Raw genomic sequence first — 14,219 nt, 5'->3', positions numbered from 1 at the left:
TATGCTTTTTCCAATTATCTAACTGTACGTAATTTATATTCTTCTAATCCACTGAAGCCGCTGATCCGCTCTTCAGATATATATACATATATATATATATATATATATATTTTGTGAGAAAAGAAAAGGCGGGGGACAAAATCGCTGCGACTCTGTATACCTGGAAATTTACCGTGCTATATTCCGGAGACGTTTACACGGTAGAGGTTGGCCCATCTTAAATCTTCCGATTAACTTCGAGCGTGGCTGGTCTATATTTTATACTCGCCACGCGCTACGTGAAAATTCACCGGAAGAATAGCGTTTGTATACGAATTGCAAGATATCGTATGCGAGCGCACGATTCTCGCTGAAAAGCAGAAATGTATCGACCGCAATACAAAGCGCAGTTGAATGGCATAATGTTGAATAAGAAGTAGCTCAATCGGGAAACGATAAGGATTTGTTTTTCAAAATAATGGGATGTATTATTTTATACTCTAGAAAATACCGTTCTTCACATTTCGAAGATTGTTGCACACCGACGAGCGATTTTTGATGCGTCGCATTAAAATTATAACATACAGAATAATATTTCTGTGTATTAAATGAATTATACGCGATGACAATTTTTAGTGAGTGACATAACGAGGGGGCGGCGATTTCTCTCTTATCATTTACTCGAACAGCAGCGACTCTCTCGCGTAATATTAAATGCATAACAGTTTCCAATAATTGTGTTATAATATTTGCTTTATAGGCGCCATTTTGCCGCAAAGATATTAGCTAGTAAATGTTTAATTTTATTGAATATTTAATATTTAAATATTGAATATTTTATTAAATATTTATTTCCGATCTGAATTTTAGTTACTAGATATTTTTATATTATTTCATGTTTCCTAGCCAGTTTGCTATTTACGATGTGTCTCTCACTTTTCCAGGAGAACATTCGCATGTTAACGAGAAATATAGGTTTGTTTAAAATATTTTGAAAATTTGGTTCAGTCTTTATAGGCAGATTTTATAGGCAGATGTGAAGGAAAAAAATAAGAAAGTCTCAACGCGCGTAGTTTGCGAACCACTGCTGCCGGTCCTTGAACGATTGCTGATGATACAATATGCTACAGTTCTTTCAGGCAGACCATTTGGCCCGTCTCGGTATGCCGAACAGTTGTGTTGGGACGGAGGGTCGTGCTGAAAATACAAGGGAATCTTAGTTCTTCTTTGATCTCGGTTTGGTACGCACGTGTTCTTTCGTACGGTTTCGAAGAACGTACGTTTGTCGGATAGATCAGAAATCTGAAGTAAAGTTTCAGCTTTTTTTCGAGATTTTGTACAATTTTCAATTGCATAAATTATTATCAATTGTATAAATATTTGTTATCGATATCTTTTCTTGTTGTATTAAAAACTATCCGTTCTTTTCAAGCGCGATGAATATTTAATCTCAAAGACGTATTTTATCAATCTTAAAAAAGTGACCAGTAAATCACGACAGGAAGCATAATGTGTCTACTTCTTCTTCATTATTGTTACAAATAGTTTCATTTTCTCCATTTCCGTTAAAAGTATCTCTATTCCCTCTTGAAACTTGATAATCGCTCGGTCGCAGGTCTCAGAGGAGCAGTTTACAGACCAATCTTCGAAGTGCGACAAATTTGCGGGGAGAAATCATGGTGCGCTTCTTACTCATCGGTTGCATCGTGCTGTTCGGCATTCCCGAGAAGTCGTTTGTCTCGCCGAATCCGACCGGTTCCCCTGAACACACGACGTCCTCCGACGTCGCGAATTTAAGGGGGATTGCGCAGAACGCGGCCGCGAGCATCAATAATCCGGAATCCGGCTGTCCGTGCTTGACATCGGTCAATAGCTCGACGATCCCCGGACAATCGGACTGGGCGACGCAGCAGAGGCGACAGCATCTCGAGCAGTTGCACAGCCAGAATGTACTGCTGCACGGTATGCTATGCACGTGTAGCGTGCCGACGCACAATCCCACGATGAGGGACGATTATTATTACACGATGGGCATCGGCGTGCACAAGCTACACACGAGGGCCGCCACGTGGAACGACGCGAGAAAGTTCTGCAACGAGGAGGGTGGCCACCTCGCCATTATCAATTCCATCGCCGAGGAGCATGTGAGTTGTTGACCCCGCCACGGGGTGTTATCCCCGTACACACGACATGTGATATCTGTTTCGATATCCCGGTGTGAGCGAAGATGTTTACGGGACATCCTGGGCGGCGGGGGATATCGTATTGAGTAACGTTTATAAAGATAGAACTGTGATTCCGAGAAACATCACGGTTCTACGTGCTTTTCTACATCGAAATCTCTAAAATGCCCAATGTACCGATGCATTCTACGATGCACAGAATACCGCCTCTTCATACCACCAGTTTAATTAATATTAATCCTCTTTTAGGTATTAATGGAGCTGTTTAATCGCTCCGGACCGATCAAGGGCGCGGCGTACCCGGACGAAGCCTTCTTAGGTATACACGACCTTTATAAGGAAGGCGAGTGGGTCACGGTGCTCGGCGATTCGCTGGCGAAAACCGGTTATACCAAATGGAGCGATAAGTGGGGCGGACAACCCGACAACGGAGGTGGCAAACAGCACTGTGGCGCTCTAATGAAAGAGGGTGGCATGGACGACGTCGCGTGCGACGTCTCATTTCCATTCCTCTGTGAACTTCCACCGATGCGGATTTTAAACTGAAAAAAAAAAGAAAGAAAGCGACGGCTCGGCGCGTCGAGAAATAAGCATCGTTCGCATAAGGTTTTTACATGCTCTCGTGTGTAGCGTAGCGGCAGCTGCACTTTGCATCGTTAATATGCGAGTTCTTTTCAAAGAACATCATTTCTAATACAGAACATTTTTTCTTGTCTTAATTTTCTTTCTAACGCGCAGTACTTTGCTAGAAGCTTCAAATGTTCGCCGAAGTTTGCTTTTTATACTTTTGAAATTTATTCTCTACAGAAAAACATCTATCCACAAAATGCTTGGCCTGTTTAATATTAATAAATATAAAAAATTTTTCTATAGGACTTTTAAATTAAAAAAGAATTAGAAATGTTTATATTAGGTAAAAAATTCGTTCAATGCTTTTTCTACATGGTTTTTATATTATAATAACAACTCTTTTGTATTATCAATGTACAATTAGCGATTTTAATTATTCGCTTCCGTGCAATTCTATTCTGAAGTTTCAAGCTTGCGAGTTTCTACGCTGTAATACAATGATACTATTACGCATTAAATTTACATGAATAGTTGCATGAGTTTAGCAGCAGGCTGAGAGTTTCTCTGTTGCCACAACGCAACAATCATGTGAATGATATTTAAAGATTAACGACGCGCCAGTCGACTTTGTCGCTCCTTTGTCAAATAATCGATATTTTTTTCTATTACTTTTTATCGCTCGCTTATTAAAGCCGCGGTGTAACTTACGAGTTTTTGCGATTTATATTTATATGGAAAATAAAGTGCGCGTTACATTTCAGAGAATAAAGAATTTATAGAAGCATCGATAGAGAGTGCGGCGATGCAAATCGATACGGTGAGCGATGTAAGCCGCTTGGTATTTATGGCGCAGCGGTGGCGCAGAGCTTTCCGATTTTGCTGGACTGCTGCTAAATTGCGTTCAAAATTGAGAAGCACGTGGAAAATGAAGGCGCAACTAATTTCGGATGCGTATCGTATACGTGCCGCAAATTATTATCGAGAAACCAGACGCCGCCCGAATGGTGGATGGTAATCGCTATATCCATATTACAGAAAATCTGCCGGAATATTAACGCGAGCGATGGAGCGATACGCTGAAATTGTTACCAATACGACAGGTGTACATGTGTGAACGTTATTATCTTGTAGCACTGCACGATTCGTATACTCGCGTTTGCCGTTAGAACCGTCTTCCACGCCTATATTTTACGTTTAGATAATTCCTTAATAAAATGTGTGTAAATAAAAACAAAAGTAGCGCATTAAATGGTATATTAATTTTTCTTCTCAATTTTTCTTATAATTTACATCAGTCTATTTATAATCAGTTGCTACGAATTTCTAGAGAATAACGTTTAGAGAAATACGTTTGATTATTACGGTGCTTAAGCAAACATTTTTAATCACGTGTAAAACTATAAACATTTTATTATTCATTCATGGAAGTGGATTATTTAATGGAAATGAATTTTCTAGCGTCAATTAAAATTGAATATGGAGAGCGTGCATCTCATAAAATGTAGAGTCATAAGCCACGCGCCGATGGCTGATTCCATTTATCTCGTCTATTCTCATTTTCTCTTTTGCCGCTTTCTGCAAATGTCGATGCTAAATGCTTATTTTTTAATATAACATAGAAAATGCAGTGAGAGATGAAAAATCTATTTTAACTTTTTTAAATTACTTTTTAATGCGTGTTTTATTAGGACGTCAGGTTTTTTAAAGTTACCGTTTCTGATTTGCAAAATTGTTTAAATTGTTAAAAAAATACCGACAATAATTATATCAGTAGAATAGAGAGTTTAAACACGTTCTTTCTATGTTTTGCGCGTTTGCATGCAAAATTTATACGATATGAAATTCGATGAAATTCGTTGCCGGAATAAAGAAGAGGAGAAAAAGAGTGAAAAAGTAATGGAATACGGAATGGAAAAATCTTCGTAATACTATATAGATTTTTTTATGGAATCTACAAACATCATAAAATCTTTGATTTGTCTCGAAAGAACGAGTGAGTTAGTAACTTCGTACTTGGACAATCCGATAATATTGTGGCACCCTGTTGCACCTTGGCGAATTGAACAACTATGAATGTATAAGCCTGTTTCCATCCTTCTGCGAGTTACTAATGACGCAAGTTTCCCAGTGTAACTTCGGTTTAATGAATCCCAACGGGATTGACCTTTCTTTTACTAAATCCAGTTTCTTGTTGCATAAGAGTTTGCAAGAAAACAACAAGCAACTTTCGAGCTAGTTGCTCAAACATTATGTAGTGCGCTATTATCGTATTAACACCAGATTCATTGGCTAATTTAAAGCTGATTTTTCTTAATGAAGATATTCAGGCGTCGATAGTTTAAGACGTTAGACGTGATTGATGGACTATAAAAATTTCTTATTACTTGTAAAACTTAAAATCATGTTTGTGGGCAAAATGTATCCTGTTTCACGAGTAATTTTATAAAATTTGTGTGTAAAGAAATAATAAAATTAAATTTTGTAATTTAAAATTAATTGATTCATGGTTCGTAATTAATTTAAAATTAATAAAAAATTGTTTTGATAAAAATTATATATTTTAATTAATTTTAGATAATAATTTTAACTTATTATAAATATATAAATTACAAAAGAGTAATCATTATAAAATTTAGCAATAGTTCTGTAAATATATAACAACCATTTCTCGTTACACATAAAATTGACAATCATGTTCAGTAAATTGCCGTTTTATTGGTCAATGAGATTTATGTCCTATTCTTATTACATACATATATGCGATGGCTTCGAGCATGCAGTTTTGAACAAACGCAGGAATGCGTTTAATATCGCATAATGATGCATTCGATATACGCAAGAGACGCTAGCTTCTGCTAGTTACGAGCGCACATTGCGTTCGAGAGGCTCAAATTGTAGTTGTAGAAAATAGAAATACACTCCAAATAATGGCTTGTAACCGGTAAATTGTCACAAATACAATAAAACGAATAAAATTAATGATACTCGTATATACACAGAAACAAAACGATGGAATAAAATTGTGGTTAACACACACGTATAAACCGGTGAGCAATGTCGTCGCTTATCGTTTCGCACGATTTGCATTTAATGATGCTAGAAATTGCCGTGGAAAACGTAAGCGAATATTCCACGTATTTTAATATAATCTTCAAAATATATTTTATATATAAAAATTATATTTAATAGATGTGGCAAAACTATATAGAAATTCATACCATTTGTTGAATCTTCGTTTCAAGATAGTTTTGTGATACAAGATTACATCTAATTATAAATATAGTTATATTTTCTAAAATAATTATCTAATGAATAATTATTGAGCAAACTTGATGGAATCATTATTAGCAATTAATTATTCGCGATGACAGTTGTACGTTCCCTGGACTTCCGAGTTTGACAAAGTCATCATGAAGAAAACAATCGTCATGTTCCGCATGCTGGATGAGGAATGGACACCGTTATCGCCGAATCGACGCGATCGTCGTCCTTATCGCGGCTCCAACTGCGAGAACGAGAACTTTTACGGTGGCAGGTCCATCGTCTTTTGCGTACCGATGAGTTTTTTCGAGGAAGAAGCGAGCGGCGTCGATATCCAGCTCTACATATGGAAGGAACTGTGCAAGTATTTCGAGATGGATCCGTGCCAAATCGTTGGTTTCGTCGCCGTGCCGGTCAATGATCTTCTGAATAGCATCGCCAAGCAGATCCGCGAGCGGAACGAATTGGAGGAATACTTGTCGGACTACTATAAAGGACAGATTATCTCGAGGTGATAACGCCAAAAACCAAGGAACCGTCGATTGTTGACCAGGAGGGAACTTTTTATCTCGTGGAAAACTTTTCCCCAATCTAACCGTCCGATTTGTTTTGGGATATTTGTCGGCCGTAGATTGGCCATCTAGATAGATAGAGCTGATGCTACAAATGCTGTTATTATTTTATTAAAATGTAATAGTATTGTTTGCTACATTCTTGGTTAGCATTATAAAATATAATTTTTATAGAAGAATAAGTGTAAAAAATAGTAGAAATAGTATACGATTTCTATAATAAACTTGATATCCTGATAAATATATGATTTAAGGTCCATGAAAGGAACATATACTTTGCTGGACGAAAACTTCCAGAATACTTCGGCTACAATCTCGCTCTACATTCGAATCAGCTATCTTGGTAAATGCATCATAACGGAGGTCACGTGCATCGAAAGTATACGCAAATCATTCCACGATGATTACGAGAATCACGAAAATCACAAAGATCGCGAAAATGATGAGAAAGTGGACGAGTTCCAACCATATCTTTCTGAACATGCGAAACTAAAGGAGCTTCGAAGTCGTCGCCAGGATTATACTGGTTTACTTGATGTTCTTCGTGAGAAGTTCATTGAAAAGGAAGCCACAGATTTAGCTAGTAATTAATCCTGTCGTTTTGTAGACAGGACGCTATTTCGAAGTTTTTCTCTTTGGGAAAAAAAAACAGATAAAAAATTGATTTAATTTCAAGAATAAAGTAAAATGCAGCGTTAATAAGCTCTTTTTAATATATACATATTTAAGTTTGTTTTTTGAAGTAAATATTTTAAATTGAACAATTTGATATCTTTCCGCTCTCGAGTTTATTAAAGCCAGATGATTTGCAAAAATCTAGATAATTTTGTTTAATAAACGACTGATTGCAAACAAATTCACGCATTAATACGTTAGCAGTGACAAGAGGACCAGCCGCAGCTGCGACTGCTATTGCAGATGCAACGCAAGACACCGATGCAATTGTAAGAACGACACCTGATGCAGTTGTAATCGCAGACTCTGCTGCGATTTCTTCTGTAGAAATCGCTGAAAATGCTGCCGCACTTAAAAAAAAAGAAGCAATGACTGATCACGAAGTCTTCGAAAGGATGTACACAGACGCAGGTGCAGCCATAGATATCCCTGCACGTGAAGAAATTACAACCACGTTAATGGCGATCGGTGATGAAGTGATCAATGATTATCAAGACGCCGCTCGTACAAAGGGTCCTATCGATTCTGCAGTTAGAGGTAAGTACAATTTGAGGAGTCGTATCGACGAGTAACAAAACCTCCGCTTCAATGTCTTGAATCTTTATGAGAGTTCCCTTAATTAATCTTATTGATCAAATTATATTTATCTCTTTTTTGCTTTAAAGGATTTTAATAATATATATCAAGATAAAATATTAAAATATGTTAAAAAAGGGAATTTAAAATTCAACAAAATAATGTTTTTTTTTTAATTAAATTTTGAAATCGATATTCGCTGGGCAAAAACTTGAACAAATGGTATTTTGTTATAACTTTTTATTCTTAATTCTTTGAATTGTTCAACCTTTTTTATATCCTTGAAATATGTTAAGCAATTTTGTCAAGCAAATGGGAGAGACATTTATATATTCAGTTTTATTTATTAAATTGCGAGAGCGTTGAATAACGTACAAATGTATAAGAAAGATATGAGATCTCTTCTCTATAGAAGTCAAAGCAAACGCTGCCGCAATTAAAAAAGAAGAAGCACCTACTGATCACGAAATTTTTGACGTAGAAAGGACGTACACAGACGCAGGTGCAGTCATAGATATGCCTGCACGTGAAGAAATTACAACCACGTTAATGGCGATCGGTGATGAAGTAATCAATGGTTATCAAGGCGTCGCTCGTACAAAAGGTATTATCGATTCTGTAGTTAGAGGTAAGTATAATTTGAGGAGTCGTATCGATGAGTAACAAAACCTCCGCTTGAATGTATTGAATCTTTAGGAGAATTCCCTTAATTAATTTTATTGATTGAATTATACTTATCTCTTTTTTGATTTAAATGATTTTAATAATATATATCAAGATAAAATATTAAAATATGTTAAAAAAGGGAATTTAAAATTCAACAAAATAATGTTCTTTTTTTTTAATTAAATTTTGAAATCGATTTTCTCCGGGCAAAAGTTTAAACAAATGGTATTTTATCATAATTTTTTATTTATAATTTTTTTGAATTGTTCAACCTTTTTTACATCCCTTAAATATGTTAAGCAATTTTGTCAAACGGGAAAAGCATTTATTTATTCAGTTTTTATTTATTAAATTGCGAGAACGTTGAATAACGTACAAATATATAAAAAAGATATGAGATTTCTTCTCTATAGATGTCAAAGCAAATGCTGTTCCGAGAGCGAAAGCGAAAGGACACACGATAAAGGACAACGGTGGAACGGTTTTCAGGAAAGCATTCTCCACGTCGAGCAAATCGAAGCGCGGAAGAAACACGGCAACAATCGGTATCACGGGAAGAGGGAAGAGGATTTCTCCTCTTCCGCCGCCGCCGTTCTTGTGTCTGCAAACGTATCTTTTGTGCTGTCGATTGCAACCACGTCCAACTTGTTTTACCCACTGCTTCGATGTTTCACCTTGTTATTGTCATTGGACGGCCTGTCCTCTTCAATTCTGTCACCGTTCGTAACGAGTTCGCGTACACCGTGACTTTCGTTATCCACCGACAACTCGATGGTTAGTTAAATGGTTGACTAGATGGCTAGTGGGACTTTCACGCTCTTTGAAATTCAATTTCCGAACGCAACGCGATTTTTATTCTCCGATATGATATTATATACTTCTTGTATATTTATTTTGCTCTACTTTTTTTATTTTTATACTTTTATTTGGCTTTTTATTTTTAAAATCTCATCATCAATTTTCTTTTCAGGCCTATTCAATCGGCAATCGTTAACCGGGATAATTGGGTACGGTCAATAATGTTATTCGTCGATATCTTTCTCGTATTAGAATTTCTACTACCTGCATGAAATTAACCGGTCGCGAGTGGAAGTAATATCTGAATTGCCAAATCGTAGATACCAGAATGGAAATAACAGCGAACTGACCGACTTTCTTTACGTTCGATTACGTTTTTATTGGCGCAACAACATTGTGTAATGCAACATCGTTTTGATCCGTGTATTGGAATGTTGTGTTGCTTTTAATTATGGAATCCTAATTGAATCGTATGCTTTGACAACGTCACACAAACCATCCAACTATAAAACCAGTTAAATAACAATTCGAAAAATTTCACTTTTTGTGAAGAGATAAAAAAAATTAACGCTATGCTATTGACATGAATATAAACCAACAAATAAATGCATATATTTAAAAAGAATATGAAAGCTTCTTTTTTAAGTTGATTTAAATAGAAGAAAAATTTTCTTTAATCTTATTGTTTAAATTTTATATCCAAATATCTCTATAAAAGTCTATAAGAGATGTGAAAAGTATTCTCTCTTAAGAAAAGCATATTATCAATATTGTTGCCGCTTTTCCACATTGTGTGTATGATCTTTACGCATCTCCTTCCTCCTCTTCCTTGATCTCATTCATTCACTAAGGCCAATGCGGAATGCCATTCTTCGCGTATGTCATTCAAATACTCACAGTTTTCGCATTTCCTTACTCCGAGCAATATATTCTGACTAACCATTTCTCCATTGCTCATTCTCGCATCAATTTTCAAATATATTCACATATATAATAACTCGTTGTAAACAATGTTGCTTATGCAATTTTCTGTAATTAAAATTTAACTCATCAATTTTGATATGTGGAAGTATTTCACACAATTCCATCATGTAAAATTAAAAACATTTTTAATTATTATAATGTTACAAAGTATCGAATAACGCTTCTTATTATTTTTATAAACGCTGTGGCGTTTTGGCGAAAAACAATGTTTAAAAGGTTTTTGTCATTAAAAATGAAATTATATTATAATACAAATGGTAACTTTATAAACAAAAGAATAAAAAAATAATTAAATCAACGAACTATAAATAGAATTTAGTATAAAATAATCAACATACACTTTTCTGCAAGTTATTAATTTTGTACCAATATAAAACTTGTAAACTATCGATAATACTTGACAGAAGTCTACTTTCGAGCAATATCTAGGCGCCTCGTTTGTGAGAGAAATTGGAATACATCGGTGCTTCGTAACAGTCTCAGAGTTTAAGAAAAAAATATTTACAAGTAGCTAGCAATTAGTACGAATACAAAGATATTGAGTGTCTTTCATTTTAATAAAATCTCCACGCTTTAATGAATACTTACACGCTGTTGTGCGTTTTTTAATAAAACTGTCAGCGATAAATGCGCAGTACGACAGCAAATTATAAATATCATTCCTTGCGAGTATAAATGCACATATATATACCTAATATAGATAATAATGTACCTAGCTTTGAAACGGAGAAATTGAACATCACAATTCTACCTGTGCTAAATAAATTCATATTTTCTTATATTTTCATATTATTAATTGACCATAAAATAATGATCGATTACCAATACAAATGACTGTAAAATGTGAAACTCTACGCCAGCCTCTTGCAAAAAACATCGAGACAATCACTTTTGGATTTTGGATGCAAGTAGAGGAAACTGAGCAGAATTCTGCGTTAACCATTCCGCGAAAAACCCCGAGATAATTACTTTTAGATTTCTCTCAAATGAGAATAATAATTTTCACACACATGTGAGAATGCGTATAATGCAAATTAGAGTGCTAACTTTTGAATTTCTGTTTCGGGAAAACTCATCGTCGTCGCGTACGTGCTTTTTAGGTGTAAAATAATCACGAAAATTTGAATTTTCTCCTTATTATTACAATATATTTTTATAATATGCGCATATAGATACCGATAATACTATGTCGCGACGTTGTATGTGTCACAATGCACCGATGCATCGAGATATGCGAGCATCGAAATCAGGTAAGTTGGCCAATTGTAAAAAAAAACATACATTTACATGTTCGAACAATTCATACATAAAATGTTCGAATGTTATTTGAGTATAATATACATACATATATGTGTGTCATGATAAGAGCATGTGCAGTGTGCATAAATATATGCAGCATGAAAAATGGAGGAGATCGATTTTTGTCGCACGTCGCTGTCAATTTTTCGCTGAATTATAGCGTAGCTGAAAATCCGGCAATGTATTATTTTAATTAGATGCGAATGTACGTACGCATAGGAATGCATGGTATGTGAAAAAAAAAAGCGTGGGTGGTACGTACCGGCGCGCGCAGGAACGCGGAAGTTATTACCGTAAACTATTGTAAAGTCAGCCATTGTGCGGCATTGACTTATTGTTAGAACAAATGATCAGCGTGTCGGTCGACTTCGATCTATGTCGGGAATCACTCGGGATATACATATGTGATCAGAGTCTTTTGTTCAAAAATATAAGTTTTCAAAATTATGCCACGTCATGTTTTAATATTAATAAAATATCAAACCTTCTAATGCTAATGTATGTCCTAAAAAAAAATAGAAGTTTTCAAAATAAAAAAATAATTTATTATAAAAAAAGGGCTATTGATGTAGTTTTTGTATAAACCATTTTGATTGTGCAGCAAACTTTTAAAAATTGTAATTATTAAAATAAATATGTGTATAAGTTAATTCCTTTAGAATACATTCCATTAATTATTTCAATATACAGAAATATGTTCTCCAATGCAATTATTCGATTATTGTTTTTAACGAACCGTGAAATATGAAATAAATATGAAACAAAAGAGAGAAACAATCCCCGAATTCGAAGCAAATGAAAAATTCCCGAATTGCTAAAATATTTATTTTACATAAATTAATTAATGATTGTTTTCAAAGCGAAAATCTGTACATCTTTATCACACCTTAATACGTGTATATACGCTTATCTGAAAAAGATAAAAGGCAATGACGCGAACACACGCTGTCTATATAGATGCATCATAGATATCAGGAATAATAATGTAACTTATATAAAAAGCGCAATAAAATTAATTTTGTGTAGCCAAATATGCAACATAATTTTAGTAAATCGGGAGCATGTCGTGTATCATTTTTACATTGCTCAGATTTCATCTCAATTTTACCTGTTTTTTCCATCGAGTTTCACAGTACTTTTCAATCAGAGAATAAATACCAAAATAATTTTGGCAGCAATTTTATACCGGTATCGTATAAATCTTTATTTCAGTAAAATTGCAACGTTAAAAATGTTTAATTATATCAACGTCAAACATCAATTACCGATATTTAACTGAATTTTTACATTATTGAAAATTAATTTCTCTCTGTGTGTTATATTCTTTTACGCAGTAATATCACATATTTACACTTGATTTAATCGTTCGCGATTCCGGTTTAAATTGTGTAACATAAAATCAATGGTCTTACAGAAAACAGTCAAATATTAGGGATTAAAACCAATATAAAAAATATCAAAAAATATATCACATGAGTATATGCTATATAATAATAAAATAAAAATTGATTGCTACAGATTTTAATAACGTAATGTTAAACGAAATGTATATATACTTTTAATAATACTGATATTATGTCAATATTACTATTATTAATTGTAAAATATCAAATTTACATATGTTTTATTTCTTTGTTTGTAATTTTTGTGAAAATTATATGAAATTTATTATACCAGTGTTATGAGTTTTAATAAAATCGATATAGAATATAATATAATGGCAATAATACCAGTATTACTGAAAAATATGCGCATGTATTGAAAAATAGTGGTACGTGTATTTAGTCGCATAATAATATATCAATATTATAACAGTCAATTTTCTAAACAATATTACTGATGTATGTAAACATATATAATATTTATTACCGGTTCCAATTTTTACGGAGAGTAAGCAGCTCAGGCCGGATAACGAGGTAATGAAGTTGATTAAGTGAAAAATAAAGCATAATGAAGTGATAAGGTGAAATCTGTGTTTTCTATAGATAGAGTGAAATCCGTGTACTTAAATTTAAGTGACGAATCAGTCACAAGAAGCGGATGTAATTTAATACCTCAAACACAAAGCTTCGCGTGTTAAATTGTGAAAGTTTCCTATGTTTTAATTACTTATTGAGAAAGTGTTCAAAGATCTCTCTTTTGTATTCTATGCAAAATTGAATTTTATTGCAACAAGAATAATAGCTGCATAAATATACATATAATAAAATTGATGATGATAAATCAATTTCTAATTTTTTGAACAAAATGTAAATGTAAGAGTAATGGATAATTATTTGCAATAAGAAAACTTATTTGCAATAAATTATAAATAAATCTGGAAATAATATTATATTACATAAATGATAGTATCGTAAAAGAAAATTATAAAACGGTTTATGATGTTTGAAATGTTTTTAAACACACATAAATACTCGTACAAATTGGTGCACTCTTACTCATTAGCTAAGCATTAGTGTTTTATTATATGTTTTAAAATTTTAACAACTTAGAGATATTGAAAATCGTGTTCTCTCATTTGTTAGTTGACAGTTAATATTTTATTATGTATATTAGAGTAACTTGCATAATAATTTGAGAATAAAAAATGAGTAACCGAATTTAACGAGTATAGTAAAATTAAAAAAAAACAGATATTACGGTCTTAATTATATTA

General features: G+C 33.8%; 3 protein-coding genes across 11 annotated transcripts in view; 2 read left to right on the top strand and 1 right to left on the bottom strand.

The window, feature by feature from the left end:
• The window catches only part of LOC105674063 (follistatin-related protein 5-like), a 39,422-nt gene that overhangs the window by 12,873 nt on the left and 12,330 nt on the right, over nucleotides 1-14,219 (bottom strand). The gene's annotated exons all lie outside the window — the stretch shown is intronic.
• LOC105674067 (hemolymph lipopolysaccharide-binding protein-like) lies at nucleotides 1,100-4,005 on the top strand. Of its 3 annotated transcripts, none has more exons than XM_012370153.2 (3): nucleotides 1,100-1,220; nucleotides 1,595-2,123; nucleotides 2,412-4,005. In XM_012370153.2, the coding sequence occupies exons 2-3, from the start codon at nucleotides 1,656-1,658 to the stop codon at nucleotides 2,706-2,708; spliced, it is 765 nt and encodes a 254-aa protein (XP_012225576.2). In that variant the 5' UTR covers nucleotides 1,100-1,220; nucleotides 1,595-1,655; the 3' UTR covers nucleotides 2,709-4,005. The 3 variants fall into 3 exon arrangements, with proteins under 3 accessions (XP_012225576.2, XP_012225577.2, XP_067211960.1); XM_012370154.2 differs by having other exon boundaries at nucleotides 1,128-1,286; XM_067355859.1 differs by having other exon boundaries at nucleotides 1,133-1,255.
• On the top strand, nucleotides 4,154-9,729 carry LOC105674026 (uncharacterized). 3 transcript variants are annotated; one of them, XM_067355845.1, is made up of 7 exons: nucleotides 4,154-5,849; nucleotides 6,104-6,504; nucleotides 6,820-7,148; nucleotides 7,442-7,777; nucleotides 8,298-8,420; nucleotides 8,896-9,256; nucleotides 9,453-9,729. In XM_067355845.1, exons 1-6 carry the CDS (start codon nucleotides 5,787-5,789, stop codon nucleotides 9,207-9,209), a joined length of 1,566 nt encoding a protein of 521 aa, XP_067211946.1. In that variant the 5' UTR covers nucleotides 4,154-5,786; the 3' UTR covers nucleotides 9,210-9,256; nucleotides 9,453-9,729. The 3 variants fall into 3 exon arrangements, with proteins under 3 accessions (XP_067211946.1, XP_067211948.1, XP_067211945.1); XM_067355847.1 differs by having other exon boundaries at nucleotides 7,445-7,777; nucleotides 8,896-9,729; XM_067355844.1 differs by having other exon boundaries at nucleotides 8,896-9,729.

The sequence above is a fragment of the Linepithema humile genome, chromosome 5 (genome assembly GCF_040581485.1).
Source record: "Linepithema humile isolate Giens D197 chromosome 5, Lhum_UNIL_v1.0, whole genome shotgun sequence".
NCBI classification, from domain to species: domain Eukaryota; kingdom Metazoa; phylum Arthropoda; class Insecta; order Hymenoptera; family Formicidae; genus Linepithema; species Linepithema humile.
This window is presented reverse-complemented; position numbering and strand designations above follow the sequence as displayed.